General features: G+C 32.4%; 2 protein-coding genes across 3 annotated transcripts; both read left to right on the top strand.

Moving 5' to 3' along the window:
* The first annotated feature begins 577 nt into the window (after positions 1 to 577).
* Positions 578 to 22,272, top strand: LOC147078715 (WW domain-binding protein 4). Of its 2 annotated transcripts, XM_085960401.1 has the most exons (8): positions 578 to 696; positions 958 to 1,032; positions 10,579 to 10,651; positions 12,914 to 13,105; positions 15,357 to 15,543; positions 17,189 to 17,291; positions 18,573 to 18,728; positions 21,979 to 22,272. In XM_085960401.1, coding segments are annotated over exons 2-8 (918 nt in total). In that variant the 5' UTR covers positions 578 to 696; positions 958 to 1,030; the 3' UTR covers positions 22,184 to 22,272. The 2 variants fall into 2 exon arrangements, with proteins under 2 accessions (XP_085816527.1, XP_085816526.1); XM_085960400.1 differs by lacking the exon at positions 958 to 1,032.
* Positions 1,107 to 2,284, top strand: LOC147078716 (calmodulin-lysine N-methyltransferase). Its single transcript, XM_085960399.1, has one exon. It carries the CDS (start codon positions 1,248 to 1,250, stop codon positions 2,184 to 2,186), a length of 939 nt encoding a protein of 312 aa, XP_085816525.1. The 5' UTR covers positions 1,107 to 1,247; the 3' UTR covers positions 2,187 to 2,284.
* Positions 22,273 to 22,493: the final 221 nt, after the last annotated feature.

Here is a 22,493-nt window from a genome sequence, read left to right as displayed (position 1 = left end):
TTTATTTTGCCCATTTAAAAAAAATGGTATTATGGCACGATAATAGTATACAAAACAGTTTTTCATGCAATAACATGTAAACAATCATTCAAACTTCATACCTAGCTGTTTACCAATATAAATCACCATATAAAAATGTGTCGATAAATAACTTTTTATCAAAAAAGCGGGCAATGTTACCAGTTTTCACGGTACCCACGTCGAATTAAACAAGGCAAAATTATTATTGGAATTCGCAAATCTAATCGCTTCGCATTATGGGGGGCTATTTTAAAAAGTACGTTTGCTTGCCGTCTATTTCCTAAATTACCTACCATTTTTTATTCTAGTCCATAAAACATGACTTTATAATAATTAATTTCGGATTATTTAACTGTCAAATAAGTCTAATAATAAAACGAAAAACTGTTTTTTTTTTAATTATACTGAGATTAATTTTGCAATATTATTGTAAAAAGCAAAAAGATGACTATTAATAATTATTTTGTAATATTGAACCTCTTTCGTAAAAACGTAATAATAAAATAACTCGCTTAAAAAAAGTTCACTAAACAGCCAAAAACAAAATAAATCATTTGACGTTTAAATGGCGAGCTTTTAGGAACATTGCAGATGCAGCCCTTGGGACTTGAATTTTTTACTTGGAATTGGAAAGGGTTTCTGGTCGGCAGTCGGCTATAAATAATAAATAATCATGTAAGTTTAAGTTATCAATATTATTTAAACAAACTTTCCTTGTACTAAGATGCCCTGAGTATTGTTATATTTTATTGAGAATTGGCAAAGAATCGGTCTAAAATATTTTTAATATCCAGCAATAACGTCAACCTATTTATAGCTCCATGTCCCTTAGATTTAATCAGAGTAGTCAGTTAGCATGTAGGTGTATGTCCAAATCGAATTTGTGTGCTAGTGGTGTTGTATAAGTTGACTTTCAATTATCTTATATTCTTTCAGGACAGAAAGAATATCTGAAGGCCTAATTGAAAACTAAATAAGTGATGTCGAAGAAGTCGGCTGTCTCCTGAAAATGTGATTATACCTAGATACTTTTAGATTGCAAGGTTCGCTTGGCTTTCACAGCTTTATCACAAATAATTATTAATATACCTCTTCTTTAAATACTTGTCAGAAATATCTCTCACTAGACCGTATCGATAATATATGAATAAATAATTGCCAGAGCTATCAATTTATTATTCAAGAGAATGAGCAAGTACATTTGCATTTATTGAGCTATTGACTTCATGCCTAGAAAAAAGCTAAAATGTTCCACATTTCCAAATACAAATCTATCTCTTAACAACAACAATAATGCCGAGGAAGTGATACAGAAATCTGACAATGATGATTCAAAAATTGCCGCTCGAAAGAGATGGAAGATTCTGGCAAAAGCCCTCTTCAAGAGTGGCCAAAATGAAGTGGCAGACGTGTCCGTTCGGAGATTCACATCTTTCCACATTTTAGTCCCATTCTGTATTTCGGCCAACTGGTTTGAATACTCCACTATAGATAGAAAGTTTTCAATACAGATTCGACATTTGCAAGGCACTTTTACTGCCAAGGACCTTATGGGCTTTAACAACACTGGAAACATCTGCATATGGCCTTCCGAAGAGACTCTCGCTATTTACATCATGGTAAACTTACACTTGTTTCATGGTAAAACCATTTTAGAATTAGGAGGAGGGATGTCTTGCATGGCAGGACTTATCGTGGCGAAATATAGCCAGGCGACTAACGTACACGTAACTGATGGAAACTGCAAGTCTATCGAAAACGTGGAAGCCATCATTAAAAAGAATTCCCTCGATGATAAAGTTTCATGCTCCGTCCTCCAATGGGAGACGGCCAAAGAAAATTATCAAAAGCCTAACGAACGTCAAGAGTATGACATCATATTGGTTGCGGACTGTCTGTTTTTCGATGAAGTTCGGGAAGATCTTATACAGACGATACTATACAAGTTATCCGATGACGGCATTGCGTATATAATGGCTCCGCAGCGCGGCAACACCCTGGACCAATTCATAGCGACATCGCAAAGTTTCGGATTCAAATGTGTCAAAGACGAAAAATACAATATTTCCATTTGGGAAAGACATCTCGAATTGCTCAAAACAAATTTAAACTATGATCCGAGCCTGCATTATCCTATCCTATTGAAAATGACTAAAGTAATGTAAAGTGAAATTCACCTTTGATGCCTTTATTAATAGAAGATATGGTTTCGGATGAAAAATTTTCTAATATCAAGATTAATTAATTCGTAATAGATTTTTTGATTCACAAAATTATAAAGTTTAACATCTCAATTTTACTAGTAATTATTCTTAGAGGATATCGGAATGGTTGAATAGAAATTGAATGTCGTCAAACCATTAGTCGTCTAATTGAGTAATTACATATAGATATATTTTATCCATAGTTTTGTAATTAATGAATCAGTATTATTATTATGAAATCAATTAGCTACCGGCTGTGAATTTATGAAACAAACCAAAGAAAGAGATATTATCAGCAATTGGTAAAAATGTTGAATAGTGTTATTAGTAAATATTTTGTCATATCATCCAAGACAATGGCAACACCACTAAGATCTACTTATTTAGATTATATCGATTTTATGAATATTACTCGTAAAGATAAATATTATTAACTTATTTAACATTTTGTATACAAGAGTGAATTACAATAATCATGTAATTTGGACCAGTTATAGTATTAAACACACAAACATATTAACTATGATCCTAGACGACGAATGATCTCCCTGTGTTATATAGTGCCATATAAAGACTGAAATAGGATAGACAATTCTACAATTGTTATTAAAAATAAATTGTAAGTTTTTTTGTTGAAATAGTTGCCATTATATCAAAATTTGTTTTTATTGTTCTTATTATTATAATTATTATATTATTGTTAAGTCATACTAGTGCCAACTTTATTTCGTTGCTTCAATTATAATGTTATGTAAAAACTACCATTAACGTTTCTTATAAATGATAAATAGATTCCATTATTTACGTAGACGTACATAAATACCAAGTTTGCATGACTTCAAAATGTATCACATTCCTACCCACTAAGTATATTCTTAATACGTACTGAAATGATACCATTTTTGGGACTGCAATTGCAATTACTGTGGAATGTAATACAGTGATTCCTAATTAATTATTCACAGATTTTGATTATTTGCATCACATTTTCAAAACCTCATCAGTTTCAGCCATTCATTTACCAAATCGATATCCAAGCTCCACACGGAAACAACTCAGAATTTCAACGATTTAACTAATTAATTATACATTCGGTGTGGAAAGATCTTTTCTTTTATGTTATATTCAGTAAAAAAACATGTAATTTTTTTTTTGATTATGTACTGAATTTGAATAAACCTATCTGCGCATCTATTCTATACACAAGGCTGCTATTGGCGGCTATCTAGGGTAGTTTATCATATTTATGTATTGAAGTATTATTATTGTTACAATAAGTTAGCCGTCTAAACAGTCAAAACTATCTATCTCTCTCTAAAAGCTAATACAGTCGAGAGAGGTGCTGTTAAAACATAGCACTTTTTTACAGTTCAGACGGTTAACTTATTGAAACAATTATAATACCTCAATACATAAATATGACAAATTTCCCTCGATAGCTGCTGATGGCAGACTTGTATATAGAATAGATGCGATGGAATTATCAATGTATCTGAGATAATTTTTTTTGAATTTAGAACATTGTTTCTGTATTGAACTAGGATAGGCTTTTAGCTAAATTTGCATTCGTCGGCCTATTGGTATTAGGCAGTATGTGGTCAATGGGGTGTCAGCCCATTGAAAGTGGGCTCTGTATGGTTTGTGTGTGCAATGGTGCAAATTCAAACTTCGGTTTTAGCGCTCTAAGATGAACAAGAAACTAATTACTCCAACTGATTTGAAGTGACAATTTAAAAATTTATTTTATTACTGGATGGATGATAATAAAACAAATAATCAGTCAAATTCGAGTTGTATGATTAATATCCAGAGACGTACTTTAAACTAATAGTATGGTTAATCGATTCTAAATAATTTGTATTAAATGTATTGTTTGAGAAATCAAATATACTATATACTTAGGTATATGATTTGAATATACCTAACCCAAGCTTAGATATTGCCGCTGTTCATATTATTGTGAAATTTCTTTGATAGAAACTCCCAAGGAATTACTGTATTACAATGCACATTGAATAATCAATATATCATATTTTGCTCCGTATAATTTTCAATATGTTCCTGCCCACTCTACATAATATGAAAAGAAATATATTATTATATATACATACCTATATTGTTTGTTAAAAGGTGTTCTAATTGTTATTAAATATATCAAAAAATATAGTATGTTGATGTTGATATGTTATATGTTTATTTTAATGCGAGAATTGTGTCAAGATGTTATTGAATTAGACCAATTTTAACCCTATTATCTTAGAATAGTTTTAACCAAATTTTTAACCTTAACTTCGTCCATTAGCGTTAAGAATTTGAAGTTTTAACAAGGAGTTTAACCATTATCCATCTATTCACAGATTCATATCCATATAATGTAGTAAAATAGAAATGAGCCTATCGCATTAATGGCTAAATTCTGTTTAAAATTATACTACGTGTTCTACTAAACTGTATTATCACTCGATGTGCCATATAGCCACCAGTATTAAGCCATTTAGGGCACTCTATGGATATTATTACTTTCATTGAATATTGTCGCATTGTTTAGTAGTCTGTTGCATTTCATGAGATTGAATTCTCAATTAATTGGCATAAAGACATTATCAATTTCATAGTGCTTCTGTTGATCAAACTCTATCAATGAGTTATATCCTAAGGGCCAGATGCAAAGATGTTTACGTTAAACTAACTAATTATGAAGTCGTTGCATAGTTGACAGTGATGTTGTTATTAACTATACGACACATAAAACGGTAATGTCGCTTTTTGCAATTGAAAATGCTGCCATTTTTTCAAAATATTTTTTAATTAAAGTACATAATATAATGGTAAAAGTATGAAAACTGCATAATGTAAATTGAATAATTATACATTTATAGTTGATAAATACTTAAAATAATTTAATGGTTGTTTCGTCAGTGGTTTAATTGAATAAATGTACACACCACAGATACTGTGGCCGTTGCATTTGGACCTTACTATTTAAAATGCAACACTATGTCAAACGCAATTTATTTGACTAATAAATTTGTATAGTTTTAATAATATAGTAAGCTACATTATTAATACTGAGAGTTGTTCACGGTTTGCATAGATGATCGGTACTCGATACAATTTTTCTTTGTCGAAAATGACATTCAATACTATATTTACTTGATTTCTGTGCATACGAAACGACAGTTCTAAATTCCGCCACTATGTTGAGTGGAGCCACTCGTTATGCAACGAGTAAGGTCACTCATTCACATCAGTATGACTAAGCATCTGGCTCTAAGAATATACTTACTGCACTTTTTATATAGTTCTGAAGAAATAGCCCACTTTCGTCTCAATCTCCAAAATAATGCATAAATAATAACATATTAGATGAAACAACATCTAATAAAAGTAGCTATGTATTATCGATGTTTTATTGATAAATACCTACTAAAAATAAACTATTTTGCTGTCGGGTAATTTTTACTAGATAATCCTTAAAATATGTAAGTACTATAATACATAGCTTTAAAATGTATCTGAATATTGTAGATTTTTTTGCATTAATGGCTAAAATTCGTTTTCTCTTTGGTATATACTATCTACACTGTTGTCATTTATTATGACTCCATTCAAAAGCCCCGCATACTTGGTATATCTTCAGTGATCTCTGCATTCCGCCCTTTTAATTAATATGAAGATTGACTTTTTGCCACTGGTCTATATCATTCGTAGTCAGTACATTGCTTGTAGGTACTATGTAAACTTTGATAATGTAAATACTCTTATTAATTTTATTAAAGTATCAATGTGTCAATTGTCAACGGTGTTTCTATATTTATTAGCGTTAATTCATTGCTCATTAAAGGATCTGTATTATTTTTTTATGCTATTTACATTTATTTAGAGTTTACCTATAAAAATATAAATTACCTAACATATTCGTTCTTAACCAGTAGAGCATGTGGGTTGTTAGTTTTTGCTCTGGATTAAACACGGCTCCTACTCTCAGAATCAAAGGTAACAAACCGTTGCACTAATTATATATTCACAGCATAGAAAACTCTGATATACTAACTATAGCTTCATAAACACTTCAATGTGGGTTATTATGTGACTGAATTTGGTTATTCCTTTTTGTTAGTAATACATACATGTAGTATAATAAATCCATAATGACGATTGAATTTACTTTGATTGGCTTTAAATTTATTATTTCTTTTCTTCTTTTGACCATGTCCAATCCTAATAAGATCATATGGACCTCCACATAGTGGATGTTTGTTTTAACAGATTTTTGTTTTACGAAAAATTAATGTTAGCCACTTGCTCAACCTATTAGGTTCTTACTCTGACTTCAAACACAAATTGAAAAATAATATGTGTATTTGTCAGACCCACGATTCGAACCTGGGACCCACGACATTATAAATCGACGTATTAGTCACTCGATCATACATATTCATACCGGAGATGATTAAAGCATGCACTTTGGTGCTCTTGCCGCAGGATAATCAAAAGTTTTGAAAAACCTGGTAATCTTAATTCAAAATGATACTGCAACGATTGATTGGTATGATTCGGTGGCCATTTTCTTCTTTCCGTTAATAAAATTTCAATGCAGCATACTGCTTTTACCTTGTCAGAAATGTTACAAAGGTAGTTGAAATTGAATGAAACTTCACTTTCCTACTTCCGTATGCCAAGCAATGGTCGACGCCAACAGCAATCTTCTTCATAACCACTACCATTTAACGTTATGGTGACTCGCTACATATGCAGTCTCCATTTCAGCTTATTATGGCAACCTTTGTACATATATTTTGTTTGTGGTTAATGCCGTTAAATAATATTTATACGCTAAAGCCGCCATGAAACAAGAAAGTTTGATTTCTACAGGTATATGCATTCACTTGAACATTCTGTTGTTTCTATGAAAGTAAGGCTCATGCCAAGCACTGGATGTTGCGTCAAGTGACAGAAAGTCAAAAGTGTTATAGGGACGTATTTGATGTGCGGATACTGCACGTATATCGGTGGTCGCTGGCACAACTGCAGTAGGAGCTTGTACCGCTCGGTCTCTGCTGATATGCATGCAGGAACCCCAGTTGTCTGCATCGTATCTCAATGTTTAAAGCGTCCCTGTAATAATGACCTAGTCTGACACTTCCTACAACGACATAACGCCCAGAGGTTAGCGTGTGCAGCAACACTTATTTGATGATAGTGATATTTATTTTAGAATCTTTTCTTGAATTGTTTTGAAATGCTGTGTGGACGAAATTTTTATCTAATGAAATGTGTTTTACTTTGTATAATTTTGTTTTCATAGAGTGAATAGTGTTTACTTATGCTTTAAATAACAATGTATTAACCAAATTATAACTACTTATGTATTATTTATTAGATATAACAAAATGGATTTTATTTTTTATTATAATCTGTCTATAAAAGATACTGAAATAAATGCTCTTGTGTATATTTTATTATGAAATAACTGCAGATGAATGCTCAAGTATTATGTATGTAGAAATTAATAGTTTTGCCAATTCTCAATAATGTAATCTCGCTCATATATCATGATTGATAGTTTCTCTGGCAATCTCATGTAATACTCTTTACATGCAATTATAAAATGTCTATTCTATGTAGATACACAATCTTCTATTCCTATAGTTATCTACAGATATGTCTAGTCAAAAATAATATTTCTATAATTATTGGTGTGTTTTAAAATAGTTAGATAGTTTGAAATCTTTAAAATCTTGCTGTTTTATGTATTGGTAATATATTGAGTCAATTAAGATGACCGTCTGAATCCTTCTTGTTCTATGATAGATTAAAATTATCTTCACACTTATATTGCCTTAACAATTATAATTTATATTATAAACTATAATCATTTGATTGTTTTTGAAATTTGAAATAAATATGTGTTTAGAAAATGTGTTATGTCTTTTTTTACATTTAGTCACAAACTTTAAAACCATTTCACTAATGTCAAAAAAGTAATATAATTATACATATTACACCTAACAATCATTTAATTTCTCAGTGAAATTTTAATTCCTAATAATTTACCATAGATTTTTAAAACGTCGTAACAGCCATTTTTTTCTGATTCCCACCAAAATTGACATTTGTGTTCAGTATTGTTTGCCGAATCATTATGGAAATATACACAGTTGTACTGCATACCTACACAAATTGTTAAAATTTATTACAACCATAATGAATCTATTTGAGCTACGTTTTGGACATTACGTGAAATTTATGGTCAAATAATCAACCTACATAGCTTATTATTCGTAATTCAATTGGATAATTCTAGTTAAATACAGGCGGACCTCGACTTACGAACGTTCGACTTTCGCACAATTCGCTATTTCGCACATTTCAAAAAAAATCGTCTTTTTAAAATGTCGCGCTGGCCGTGGGGTTAAGATATCCCCTTCTCGCTCGCTCACAGGCAAGTGCATTTCTTGCGTCACTTGCATCCTGCTCGCACCCGTCACATTGCTTGTGAGCTAGCTAGGATAGGTTTAGTCTTGCGCAGGAGCGCGTGCGGGCGTGTGATGTTGTGTGTTTTGCTAATTTTCTTCATTTGAAATATTTCACCCTAAAAATTTATAAACATGAGTGAGAAACGGAAAAACTGCAGTGTTGATACGAACAAAAAGAAATCAAGGACTTATAAAATTCACATGACGTTCTGATTGCGGTGAATCTTTTGCTTCAATCGGACGTTCGTATGATACAAACAGGTCTACTACGATATGTTCAATTTTGAAAAATAAAAATTAAATTAAGGAATACGTTCAAAATTGTGGTATTATCTTTAAAGGTTGTTTCCAAAGGACACGGCATAGTTATGGATGAAATGGAAAAATATTTGTCATCATGGATTGACGACCAACATCAAAAAGATGTCCCTCTGAATAATTCAATTATTCAAGCGAAGGCTCTTAGTTTCTACAAAAATTGGAAAGCTAGAAAAAGAAGTTTCTAACACGATTTTTCAAGCAAGTAACAGTTGGTTTATATTAAATTCACTGGAAAATCGGCTGATGCGGATAAAGATGCTGCAAAAGAATTTATTTCCTCATTATCCAAAATTATTGAAGATGGAGAATATTCCTCTAGCCAAATATTTAATGTAGATGACACAGGTTTATTTTGGAAAAAAATGCCTAGTCGTACATTCTTATCTAAGGAAGAATCAGTTGCCCCTGGGCATAAACCTTCTAAAAACCGATTGACATTGCTTCTTGGTGGAAACTTGGCTGGTGATTTAAAATTGATGCCAATGTTAATTTATCAACCAGAAAATCCCCGAGCATTGAAAGGGAAGGATAAAGAATTGCTTCCAGTAATCAAATAAAAAAGTCTGGGTTTACTGCGTTAATATTAAAAGATTGGTTCACTTTACATTTCGTGCCAGCAGTTAAGCAATATTGTAAAGTTAATGATTTACCATTTAAAATATTTTATTTAAAATAAGAAAAAGAAGAGTGGCAAAGAGTTCACTCTTGATAACTTTTTAAGGGAAACACCCGCAAACCACACTTAAACATGTCTCTTAAACATCTTATATTTACTTGATAAATAAATATTTCAAAATACCCACAATTTAATTTTTTTTTACTTCCCTCTACTTTCGAACATTCAACATTCGCACACCTTTTCAGGAACCAATTATGTGCGAAAGTCGAGGTCCTCCTGTAGCAGTTTGTGATGTTAAGAATCTAACCTGTCAAAAATGTAAACGTACTGCTGAAAATATTGGTGTTGTGAATCAAAGTGTGGATGAAAATCCAGAACAATCGACTACACATTGTTCTCGAGAACTTTGACTTACTTATCGCACTACATAGAAAATTCTTCATAAAGATATGCATTTGAAAGCGTATAAAATACAGTTAACACAAGAACTTGAACCGAATAATGCTAATGCAGTACACTGTTTGCAGTAATTGTAGATTTTCAATTCCATATTTCGTTTATATTAATTAACGTATTCCCATTTTTTGAATATTAAATATTTATCATTATTGCATTCAAAGTACATATAAGCAATCACTGCGATTAAAATTTTTATTTTTGTATCGCAACCTGAACATATATTGCTTTGGAGTAGAAGGGTGTGCGCCTAGATCTAATCATTGTCCAAATCCAAAACATATGCATGTTTATTGATTTTACTTCTCCGTGTCAGATTTCTCAGTCCAACCACATTTCTTCAGGTTAGTTACAATATTTTGTGTGGTTTGATTTTAATATACACTCACCTACTCTCAAACAGTTACTTAGACCTGTGTGGGCGGCATGTGTAAATCTTGTTAATAAATCTTAATACAGTTCCTCATTCTTTTTCCAGGGCTGACTATTGGAAATCAAATGAAAGAAAATATTGCGACTTTTGCAAATGCTGGATAGCTGATAATAAAATTGTAAGACATCAAAACGGTTTTTTAAATAACATAGTGTTGACATTATTTTTAGTGCGGGTTCCTAGCCATATTATAGAAAGACATTTTAAGAGACGATAAAAAGATATTAAAAATAATTATAAAAAATAAATTTTCCATATTGATTATTAATCATCACATTTTTATTCACTTCATTAGTTTCTGTTTGCTTACTGTCAAACATTCTTCTTCTTCCACGGCGCTACATCCCGGGGTGGGATTTGGCCTCCTCCACAACCGCTCTCCACTCACTCCGGTCTCTCGCCACACTTCTCCAGTTACCGGGTCTTCCTATCTGATGCCAGTCCACTTCTACGGCGTCAGCCCATCTCCTTCTTGGACGGCCTCTGGGTCTCTTCCGTTGGGGTAGCCACTTCGTCATGATCCTTGGCGCTCTAACTTCAGCCATTCTCTCCACATGTCCCGCCCGTCGTAGTCTTTGGGACTTACAGTATCTTATGATTGTTTGCTGTTCAATCAGCTCTTCCAACTCGTGGTACATTTTTATTCTGTAGTTCCCATTTTCCAACGTGGGTCCAAAGATTTTTCGGAGTATTTTGCGCTCGAAGACAGCTAATTTGTTTTCCTCGTTTTGAGTTAAGCACCAAGTCTCACAGCCATAAGTGACCACTGGCCTTATAATTGTTTTATAAATTAGAAGTTTACTTCTCCGGCCTAGAATTTTCGACCCCACCAGTCGCTTGCAGGCATGCCAGCATTTATTCCCGGAGATAAGGCGGATTTTTATCTCCTCTGCTGTCTTATTTTGGTAATTTAGGCTGGATCCGAGATACGTGAACTTGTCCACCCCTTCATATGCATGCTGTCCTATGTCTATATTCTGCAGCGGTACCTGATCGCGTGTGCTGACCATATACTTAGTTTTTGACTGGTTTATTTGCAGCCTAGCGTTTTCTGCTTTTATTTTCATAGTGCCACCATGGTCGATCATCCTCTGTTTGGATCTGCTTGTAATTACTATGTCGTCAGCATAAGCGCACATCTGCGTTGTACTGTTATCTACCCATCCTCTTCAAACATTACACTTTTTTTACTGGGTTTGCTTCTTTCCGCTGAATTCTCTAATTTTCGGTTGACAGGGTAATCAGTCTTGGTTTCCAAGACAAAGTTTTGAAGAACTTGGCTGTCCGCACATTACAATGGCTATATTTTAGCAGAAATAGCGGGAAGTTGCAGGTTTGTTATTCAATGCAGGAATTATTTGGACACGAAGTTATCAGACGAGATGGATTGCATGGGGTATGAAGGGTCTATACTCCACATGTCGCATCAATTCACAAGTGCTACAATGTACGGTTGGTTATACCCCATGCGTCGCTCCGTCATCAGGTGTATCTTGCTTTACTAGTTAACCTTGTCTACAAACCTGCGTTTAGCTGTTGTAATGTATAGCGAGCCATAATATACCAGTAGCGAAGGGTGGAGGTAGGCTGTTAAGATCCGACATAAAGAGTGCACATTAAACTTTGTTAGTCATACGTATTTGTGGTTATTGAACTAAGACTACAATTTACAGATGGTTTTTGTTAGTTTTTAAAAATCAATTAAACCCTGCCTACACCAAACCATAATAGTTTCGGTATACTTTGGGCGATACGACAAAATTGTGCATACTTTTTCATTCATACTTATTTGTTTTCGTTGGACTAAGAATATATTATATTATATTGTTGGTTCATTTTTTTAAATTCATTAAACCCTGCCTAAACCACCAAACTATAATAGATAAAAAATTTGATTCTATCTATAAAATATCCAAAGTTATGTATGATTTAATTGCATAATTTTAGATATTTTATAGATAGACGAGTATTTTTTGACTATTATTTATTATGGCTTGGTTTCGTAGGGTTTAATTGAATTTTAAAAACTAACCAATACCGTCTGTAAATTGTAGTCTTATTTCAATGAAAACAAATACGTATTACTGACAAAGTTCAATGAGCACTATTTATGGCGGATCTTAACAACCTACCTCCACCCTTCGCCACTATAATATAGTGTTATATGAAAAAAAAAATACACGAATTTTTTAACATAATATAAATGTAAATTAATGATTAAAATTTTGCATCTTAGCTTGTATCTATTTAATATTTGGCGACCGCCTAGAAAAGAACTTGCGACTCTGGAGGTCAAAACTAGTGCGTTGGGAACCTGCGTTCTATTATAAAACTGTTACATACTAAATTAATTAATACATGCAAAATTTTTCATATTCAGTCAGTTTCTTTGCACGAAAATGGAAAACGCCATAAAGAATGTGTGGCCAAACGGATATCGGAAATCAACAAAAAGAGTACCAAAGATCACAAAGAGAAGCTTAAAGTGGATGAAGAAATGAGTAAAATGGAGAAGAACGCCATGGCCGCCTATTTAAAAGACATAGAAAACAACGCAGATATAACATCACAGGTTTATGAATTTATTTTTATAATCATATATTAGTTTAATTTATTTTTTATTTTTTGATATAATTTGCATAATAAATTATACGTCAAGGATGCTAAACTCACTCTGTGGCCAAGAAATTTTTAAAAATAATCGTTTGTATGCCCATTACGTTGGCAGAGTGTGACCGATTTAATTTTAAACATAGTTCGCCACTGTTGATTTTTACTAACGACTAAAAATTCTTGGAAAAATTATATGTATTTTTTCATCCATTTCCACAAGTGTTTATGGCAATTTAATGTGTGTATTAGATTTCATTGAACTTATTCAGTGATAAATCTAATGACGGATATGATTTATGAATTACTGTTTGCCAGTAAAACTTCCTACCTATTTAAAAAAATAATAAATTTTATCTAGAGAGTTTTGAGTTAGTTTGATTACTCTGATTGAGAATGTGTTTAATAAAGCACAAACCAGTTCAGTGAGGCTACTCTAACATATCCAAATATATCACATTTATCACTTTATGTGTTCAGACACTTAATTATCACAATAAGTTAACTGTCTGAACTGTCAAAAGGAGCTATCTTTTAACAGCTCCTCTCTTGGCTATTTTTTTGCAGCTTGGCTGCGTCAGTCAACATGATCTTCGTATTTGTATTAAAATGTATTCAAGTGAACGTACTAGACAGCCAAATATCGTTGGCTTATTGTGGCTGCTGCAGTCAGGCTTAGAGCGAGATAGAGTATGACAATTAAATTGAGATGTGAGATTTTGAAAAATATCTAATCCGCCTCAATTTATTGTTACCCGCGTAGACGTAGTAACATAATATTTGTTTTACTACATGCTGCAATCACATGACTTATAAAACTGTAGGTTATGTTATGTTTGACGTTTCAATACAAAATTTCGAGGTTCAGGTTGAAAAAACATAAATACGCCGGCATGGACATATCCGAATTTGACCGAATAGAAACGTATTTCACATACATGTCTACCAACTTAAATTTTTGCTGTATTCCGAATTTACCAACTATTATAGATAACCGCCTATAGCCACTGATAACCACCGTGTGTATGGAATGGGTTCTATGTTAATTTGGACCAATGAAAATAACGGAAACATGCTAAAGTATTAGCTGTTAAGAATAGCTGCATAGCTGATACATTACTTAATCAGTAAATTTAAAATACCATCTATGTTCTTCTTCTTCCTGGTGCTACAACCCTATGTGGGTCTCTGCCTCTATCCAGGTGTGTTCAACACCGCTTCCCTCCAGTTCAGATCTTTATATCCGATTTGACACTATCCATTCATCTTGTACACGGTCAGTCAGGTTTTTGTTTGCCCTCTGGCTTTTTCTTTGTCATGCGTGACTCACCCATCCTATGTACATGGCCCAACCATCTAAGGCGGTCCAGTTTAATGGATCGTACAACGTGTGGGTTCTCGTATAAAGCGTACAGATCGTTATTGTTTCCCCGTCTCCACCCCGACCGTGTGTCTTTGGTTAGTCCGATGACACCACGCAGCATGCTCCTCTGAAATGTGTCCAACACACTTTGATCAAATTCATATTACTAGTTTGCTCAATACATTACAAATACTAATGATAGGGGAAGAAGGGCACTGATGAATGAAAAACAGTTTATTAATTTTTATTCAATTTTAAAATGCTGTACTTAGTCTTTTAAATGCCGGGAGGTATTAGAATGGTGGTACCCGGCAGGCCATGAATTTCCATGAAAAAATAAAAGCTTTAGAAATCTCATTATTTAGAAATATATTAGAAGTATATCATATAGACTTGTATATCGGTTAAAAATGTCACCATGATTACAAGAGATGGCAGTATATTGTGTACAATCTATTAATTTATTTAAAACAACCGACCGGGTCTAGTGTAGTGAGTGTAAATTACAATATAAAGTGTTTTCTATGGCCGGCCTTGCATGTACGGATTTGTAGAGCACGTAAACGCGCTTGTGGCATACATCCGGTTAACATATTTATATTGCTGATATTTTACATGTTTAATAATATGTATTGTTCATTACGAAAATCTGATACCAGTATGAAACCTTGCTCGTTTCTTGCATGGATAATCCCCAGATAGTTATGAATTCACGTTAGTTATAAATAATAATACACGTGTAATCTAAATAAAAATAAATCGTGTAACCCAATTATTAAATTAAATTCATTTTATTTATCAATATGAAATACCGACATACGTACTGATATAGTATTATTTTTGTGAACAGATAATAAATGAAAAGTTAATAGAAGCCAATAGTAAATTAAAGGAAGAATCTACAGCAGATGTAAGCATCCCTCAGGCGAGCAGTAGTACACCAACGACAACAGCAAAACAAAATAAAAAGAAATCAAAATGGCAGGAAGCAAAATCAGAAGATGGAAATATTTATTACTGGAACATTGAAACAAATGGTATGTCCACTAACACTGCCTATTTTCTGTTACTACATACTCAATATTTTCTGTTTTCATTTGACCAATAGCCATTGTCAAACAAACTTGTCCTTAAGAGGTGACTAAGATCTACACTGCGTTGTAAACCAAATGATATTAAGTTGTGATTATATTATGCTGCACGTCGCGTACTATCACGTGACGTCACAGTAAGCTACCGCTACGGGAATAAAGTGTATAATATCGTTCTTCTTGGTGCTTAAAATGTTATCAGACTGATGCTCCTATCCCGAAATCACCAGAACAATAATGAGGTCACCTGACGTTGTACCGCACTGCATCGACACATGCATGACTCATGTCAAAATAGTTTTGTTTTTAGCGGTTGGCGCTATGACGTCTTTTCTATAAGAATATTGTCTATTATCTATGGTCTGCAGGTTGGGTTTTGTTCAAAATATTATTTACACACGTAGAAACTGTTAAAATTAATTGAAATTAGCATGAATAATGAATAGTACCTAATTCAAAATACTAATACATTAGAGTTGGCACTCTCCATCATAGAATTTACAGAGATGTTGGTTGTTCAAAATATTCTGCAAAACTACAAAACCATAGACCAAATTTGTCGCCGTGACAGCGTGATAGTGCCTGACGTGCATCTCAATATAATCCCATCCTTAGAATCATTAAAATTCTTTTTAGTTGTGAAGTTGGCGACTTATAATTCCTGATAAGAAAGATTTGGTCAAGAGACCAAAATATAAATGTCTATTGTAGAGAGGCCAAAACTACATTCTTTTTTAATAAATGATTGAATGCAGAAAAGTCAATTTCCTCTTATGACAAAATTGAAATCAATTGACAATAATAAATGAACTTTGGTAACAGTTATCATATTTTTAACCAAACACTTGTGAAGTAAATTTTTATAATGCATAACAATATTAAATAAGCACTAAGGAGGTAATGTGAAGTCTCCATCATAAGGAAAATATTTATATCGATAAATAAGTAATGATTTTAGAGTGATGGCAAGTGGTCCAAGTTCGCTACGCCAGATATGAGATATCTCGGTAGCAATGTTCCCTGTAAGGTGTGCGCCCGCATACCTACCAAAATGTGTCCGCACACATGTCTTCATCCCCTGCACAGTCCTCACACAAACATTTTGTGAAAGAAAGTTTCCTTTGCCAGATTTTGGTAATAACTACAGGTGTGTTCAGTGTACATAACAAACAATTCAAGTGAACAATACGATTGCTTGCACAGTTACATATAATATAGTACAATAATTATGCTTATTAATTATAGAAAACTTATCCCCTAAAAATGTCAAAAAGGAGTGGATGTGTACAAGTCAAAACAAATAATTTCAAAATAGGACACATCCTGACATCTATTGGAAAGTTCGTAAAACATTTTACCATTAGTTCATGATTTTACCATCGATTTACCTTGAATTTTGTCATTACAACTGAGATTTTAGAGATGTTGAAGTTTTTTGATTTTTTTTACGCAAATTATATTTGGCCTGTTAAGTACTGCCAAGGTCTTTTTTACGGCAGCGAAAAGTTAATTAAAAGAGTGACGAATAATCATTCCACTTCACTGTTACACTGCATATTAGAAAAGTCATTCAGTTAATTAATTTCTGTAGATGCAGTATGGGAACCACCACCGGAAGGATTTGTTTCCTTGGCAGATCTCGAAGTAAAGAAAAAGAGCTTCAATCATAAACCCAAGCCGGAAGCCATTAAAAGGTAAATTATTATTATTTACTTAGTTTACCCTGAAATACTTCACCCTTAGACTATTATAGGTTGTGCAACCTGCCTCAGTCCCAAGCATCTTACCGCATCAGCCCTTCAGTGCGCATCTAACTTTAGTAGCATTGTAGCAAGGTGAGGGAAAGACTGTACCAGAAAGACAAGGTATCACACTCTCGGTTGGCATCCTAAGTTAATGTCTCAGCCACTTGAAGCAGGAATGGACGGTCAAATGCAAAAATGTTGATATTATGTAAATTCACTTATTGTCAACCCTATGCACAGTTGATAGTTTAGCAAAACAATAAACACCAAGACAACATCATTTTTGGCGATCGAAAGTGCTGAATTTTTAAACACATTCGCGGACATAATGTTGGCTAATAAATGTTACTGATATGACACATAGGTTTAAAGTGGAATAAGTACTATATAAAAAATTGCGTTTTATTAAATAAAAACAACAACACATAGGTATTCAAATTATTGTATGTACATATTAGGAATATTTTACTTACTTTTTTTAACATTTTGATTTAGAATGAGTTATATCTTAAGATATGACACTATCTAGTGGAAATATGTTAGTATTTTGACACAAGTAGACAGGGAACATATTGTTTTATTCCAAAATACGACTTCTATAAACGTCGTGTCATATGCAGTTCAGTACAAGGCGTCAATGGACGTTCTATCAGATCACATTTCGCAGAACACAAAATTTATAGACGTCATGTCCGCGAACGTGTTAATTGTTATACAACGGTAAAAATATAACTGCACAACATAACTTCAATAATTATAAATCAATACTTAATGTAAGCTGTAAATATTTTTATAGTTGCTTTATCAATGGTTTATTTGAATAATGTGTCGCTAGCATTTATTATAGAAGTGGCAACACACTCTTCGTGTTCATTATTCACAAATATCCTGAGTAACAAAATTACAAAAATATGACTGAAAGTCGATGCTTTCACTCTAAAAAGAAAGCATTCCAATGAATATTTTTTCCAGCATGAAAATAATAAATTATATATTATAATATACAGATCATTTTGAATTTATTACACAATAATTAAGATTTAAGAACACATATTATATTGTGCATTTGACGATTGATTTGGTTTTCGAATCAAATATTCTTCAATTCGAAAATTCTTGAATTTTGACAATTGAAAAAAAAGACATCACAAGCTATATGTAATTGCACGTTTATATTATGAAAGCTTCTTTTTATTGACTTTCAATGTTTATGTTTTTTTTCTTTTCCAGACCAAGTAAACCGCCCAATGTGAATATAAAGAAACCAAAACTAGATACCTTCAAATCAAATGTGAAGACCACACCAGTCATAGACGACCAGCAAATGGTTGGTCCATTACCGAGAGGAGACGACCCTTACGGATCTTGGACTGTTGTTGATAATACGTGAGTTTTTTTTTATTCTCCATTTCAACATATTAATAGTTTTACCATAACAATTACAAGTAGAATAAAGAGAGTTGTATTGTATTGGCTAGGTACAGTAGAGCCTTGATTATTTGGAATATCGATTATACAGATTACACTACATATGATCATAAGAAAGAGATGAATTGTTTTACTGTACTTTTCGAAAAATTTATGTTTAACCCTTTTACTCCCATTCGGCCGATATTTCGGCCCACCATACCTATGCGAAAACTCCATCTGGGCCGATCCATCGGCCGAAAGTTTGGATCCAAATTTACGATTTATTCCAATTTTTTTCCCGTCATATTTCGTCTCATGTAGACATAGCATTATATTCGGTCTGTGTTAGGTGTGACTAATATTTATTTTAGTATGGCACTTGTTTATAATTATGTCATACCCTAATAACTCACAAGTCATAATTGCTCTTGCTGTCGAACTCGAAACCAAAGAGGGTCATAAAAATAATAAAACAATATTTTTATGACACATTTTAAGTTCTGAGATTTCTTTTAGTTGTTTTATGATTCATATATCATATAATTATGAATTTTGTAATTTTTATGAACTCTGACTGAGTGAACAATGAATGCCCACTGTCTTTTTAGTAGGATGGTGAAAAAATACATGAATAAATATTATTATAATAGATTTAGTGCTTTGAAACTTATTTTTTGAAATTACTTCATTCCCATAACAGTTAGTCCTCGATACTGTATCGAATTCTCGTGCGATTTCGTGAATTGAATAATATTCTTGAATACCTTGACACTATACGATTTTTTTTGATTACTTTATAAAAATTCTATTTCATAGAGAAATAATAATAAGTTTAATTTTTTTTCTGTTACTAGATAAGAATAGATTATACTATAAAATTTGATATATCAATTCTAAATAAAAAAATGTTTTCACACTTGTTTTGCAGTTCAAACATAGTTTTATCCGTTCATTTCTAAATAAATATTGATACATTATTTTTTTCTTTTGTTTTATTGATGTTAACTATCAATATTATTACTTATTATTGCTTTATACACCATTGAGAATACACAAAAAAAGTTTCAAATTTTTAAAACAAGTGTAGAATTATTTATTTAAAAAAAACTAAATCGACGATTTTTTGGCAAAAAACGCTTGGGAGTTTTCGCATATGCTAGGCTAAATCAGCTGGGAGTAAAAGAGTTAAGGTAGGTAGATAGTTTATTGGTATATTTTTTTTTAACCATGTTTGATTCTAAGAAGATCAAAATAACATAACCAGTGGAGTGGAAGTTGTATTAACAGATTTTTGTTTTTTTTTATGAAAAATATGATATGTTAGTCACCAACTCAATCTATTGGGTCCAAATATACATTGAAAAACAACACGTCGACCTTAGAAGGGAAAAAGGACCTAATCCACACTAATCAAATTTTACAGGAGGCACAAAAACGTTTTTGTTATGGTTTTTGGTCAAAGTTAAAATAGTCATAACTGTGAACTGCATGATGATTAATAATTAGGTTTTTATATTCCTAATCTGATATTAATTATTGAGTTAATTAACACAATCACTGCGTACCTTTAATTAATTTTTAATTACCACATTTAAATAACATGCTAATTGCATCTAATGGCCAGGCAGCCGTATCGTCCGCGTCCAACGTGTTAAAGAAAAACTATTGTTTTTCCCACTTCACTTCCTTCTTTTTTTTTTTTTAAATTGTCTGCTAAATTTAGATAATAGATCGGTATTTGCAGCTTACATCCTTTGGACGTAATGTGTATTTAGTGTGTACAACGTTATTATCCAATAAAATCCATTTTGAAAAAAGTGATGGTTACCTACGTCCTTTTTCTTTTCTACAGTCAATGTGAATTTGCCAGACCCGGGATTTGAACACGGCACACACGGCATTATAGGCCATCTTGGGCGTAGTTAATAAATGGGTTATTAATTTTGTCGATTACCATCAAATGGCAGTATAAAATTAATCAAAATAATAATATGTATATATTATTTCATAAATTTAATGATTTATTGACAATACAAGTGAAATTATATTTATTAATTAGACTTATATTTATCATAAAAATATTTTTGATTATAAGAGTTTTTATCGATAATAATCTCATTGTTTATTTTAGTCTATGGCAATGGCTGACAAATTCTATATAATAATTTAATCCAATTTCATTGATAACGTATTAAAAATGCCCAAATTAGTATCAGCTCATATACGTAAAATACTTATATCCTGACTTGGTTCTGTTTTGGTTTTATTGAAAATAATCATCCATTTTTTTTAAATTTTCAAATTGGCAAATATAACCAAATTTTATTTCAACGTCTTTTAATATTTATTTTAGTCTATTGTCTATTTATACTATATTATGGTAATGAGTGCTTACATTTTATTATAATATGACAGTTGACAGATAAAAAAGATGTTTCTTAAATTAGAAAAAAATATAACAATACATATAACTAATTCCAATTTCGGCTTCTGTAGACTGTAGTAAACAGAATTACTTAACTTTTTATCTTAAGCAAAGCGAGGGTTGACACTTTTTTATCCCAGGTCCTTCACATGATGTGTCCTTTTCGATTCAAAATAATGTATCATCATTGGCTTTGTTGCTGAAGATCGCTGTACAACGATTATCTTAGGGTCACTATGCATAGTCACTGCACACACACAGCGTTAGTTGGAAAATTAATTATAATGGAAGGTTACTTAGAAGTCAACCATTCCATGTAACGTTAGTGTACATCCTGAGTGGCAGTGTTCGGCGCAGCGTTGAGCGTTGTGCGCAACTCAAACGTATAACCGTGTGTGAAAATGTTCATAGACAATGTCTTTTTTTTGGTAATACATTTATACGGTTGCACGTTTGAGTTGCGCTCGCCGCTCAACGCTGCCACTCAGGACGTACACTGAGTCTACTTGTTTACATACATTTGACTATGCATAGGGGCCATTGGATATGAGTTAATTATTCGCAGCATTTTAAACATTTATTTGTAATGAAATTATCCAGCGATACTCATTCTGAAATTCATGTTGACCACATCTTATTTGTCTTCAGGACAAAAAAAAAAACAACCGCATAATACAATGTAAACATAGAAATGATTCTTTTGCAGTTTTAGCAAAAAATATTCGAATGTCAGTTCACACAGTTGACGAATTGAATCAATTATCAATACAATACTTGATCAAATGATTTATATATTTCTAGACCTGCTGAAGTAATTGATCTACAATTACCCGAGCAGAGATATCCAGCGCCGGTATGTGTTCCTGTTATCGAAGCGCCGCCAGAAATCAAGTTCAAGGAAAAACAAATGATATTTACGGAAGAAGATTCAGACAATGTAGGATTCAAGAAAAGAAAAATTAACAATTTCAAAAGAAACACTCGACAACGTCTCGATGACGATTGAAGCGTCAAAAGAATATATTTTATTCATTCTCATTCCACCTCATTGTAGATATTTATAATTTTTTTCTAATAAAATGATTTTTCATTCTACTTCAGACTTTATATATACCTATAGTTTTTTTCCTATTTCACTACTAGTGAATGAAGTTTTGGGTGAAAATTTTGATATTTTGTCTAGGACAATTCGGCCCCTTAGGATCAAAGAAATGTATCTCATTTTTATCTGGTTTATAAGAGACTAGAAACACAGATAAATTTACATTCCACTGACTTTAACAAGAAAGTGATTTCAAGAGATACGTATTCAACTA

This window comes from Rhyacophila brunnea, unplaced genomic scaffold (assembly GCF_057557595.1).
Source record: "Rhyacophila brunnea isolate RB1 unplaced genomic scaffold, BYU_Rbru_1.0 scaffold_11, whole genome shotgun sequence".
Classification (NCBI taxonomy): domain Eukaryota; kingdom Metazoa; phylum Arthropoda; class Insecta; order Trichoptera; family Rhyacophilidae; genus Rhyacophila; species Rhyacophila brunnea.
Note: the sequence above shows the minus strand (reverse complement) of the source record. Positions and strands in the feature narration are given on the sequence as shown.

Excerpts from the sequence above, each read along its gene's own strand:
- LOC147078716 (XM_085960399.1), top strand. The coding sequence starts at position 1,248 with ATGCCTAGAAAAAAGCTAAAATGTTCCACATTTCCAAATACAAATCTA.
- LOC147078715 (XM_085960400.1), top strand. Across the intron at positions 15,544-17,188 it reads CTGGAACATTGAAACAAATG|ATGCAGTATGGGAACCACCA; the intron begins GTATGTCCACTA and ends TAATTTCTGTAG. Across the intron at positions 17,292-18,572 it reads AAGCCGGAAGCCATTAAAAG|ACCAAGTAAACCGCCCAATG; the intron begins GTAAATTATTAT and ends TTTCTTTTCCAG.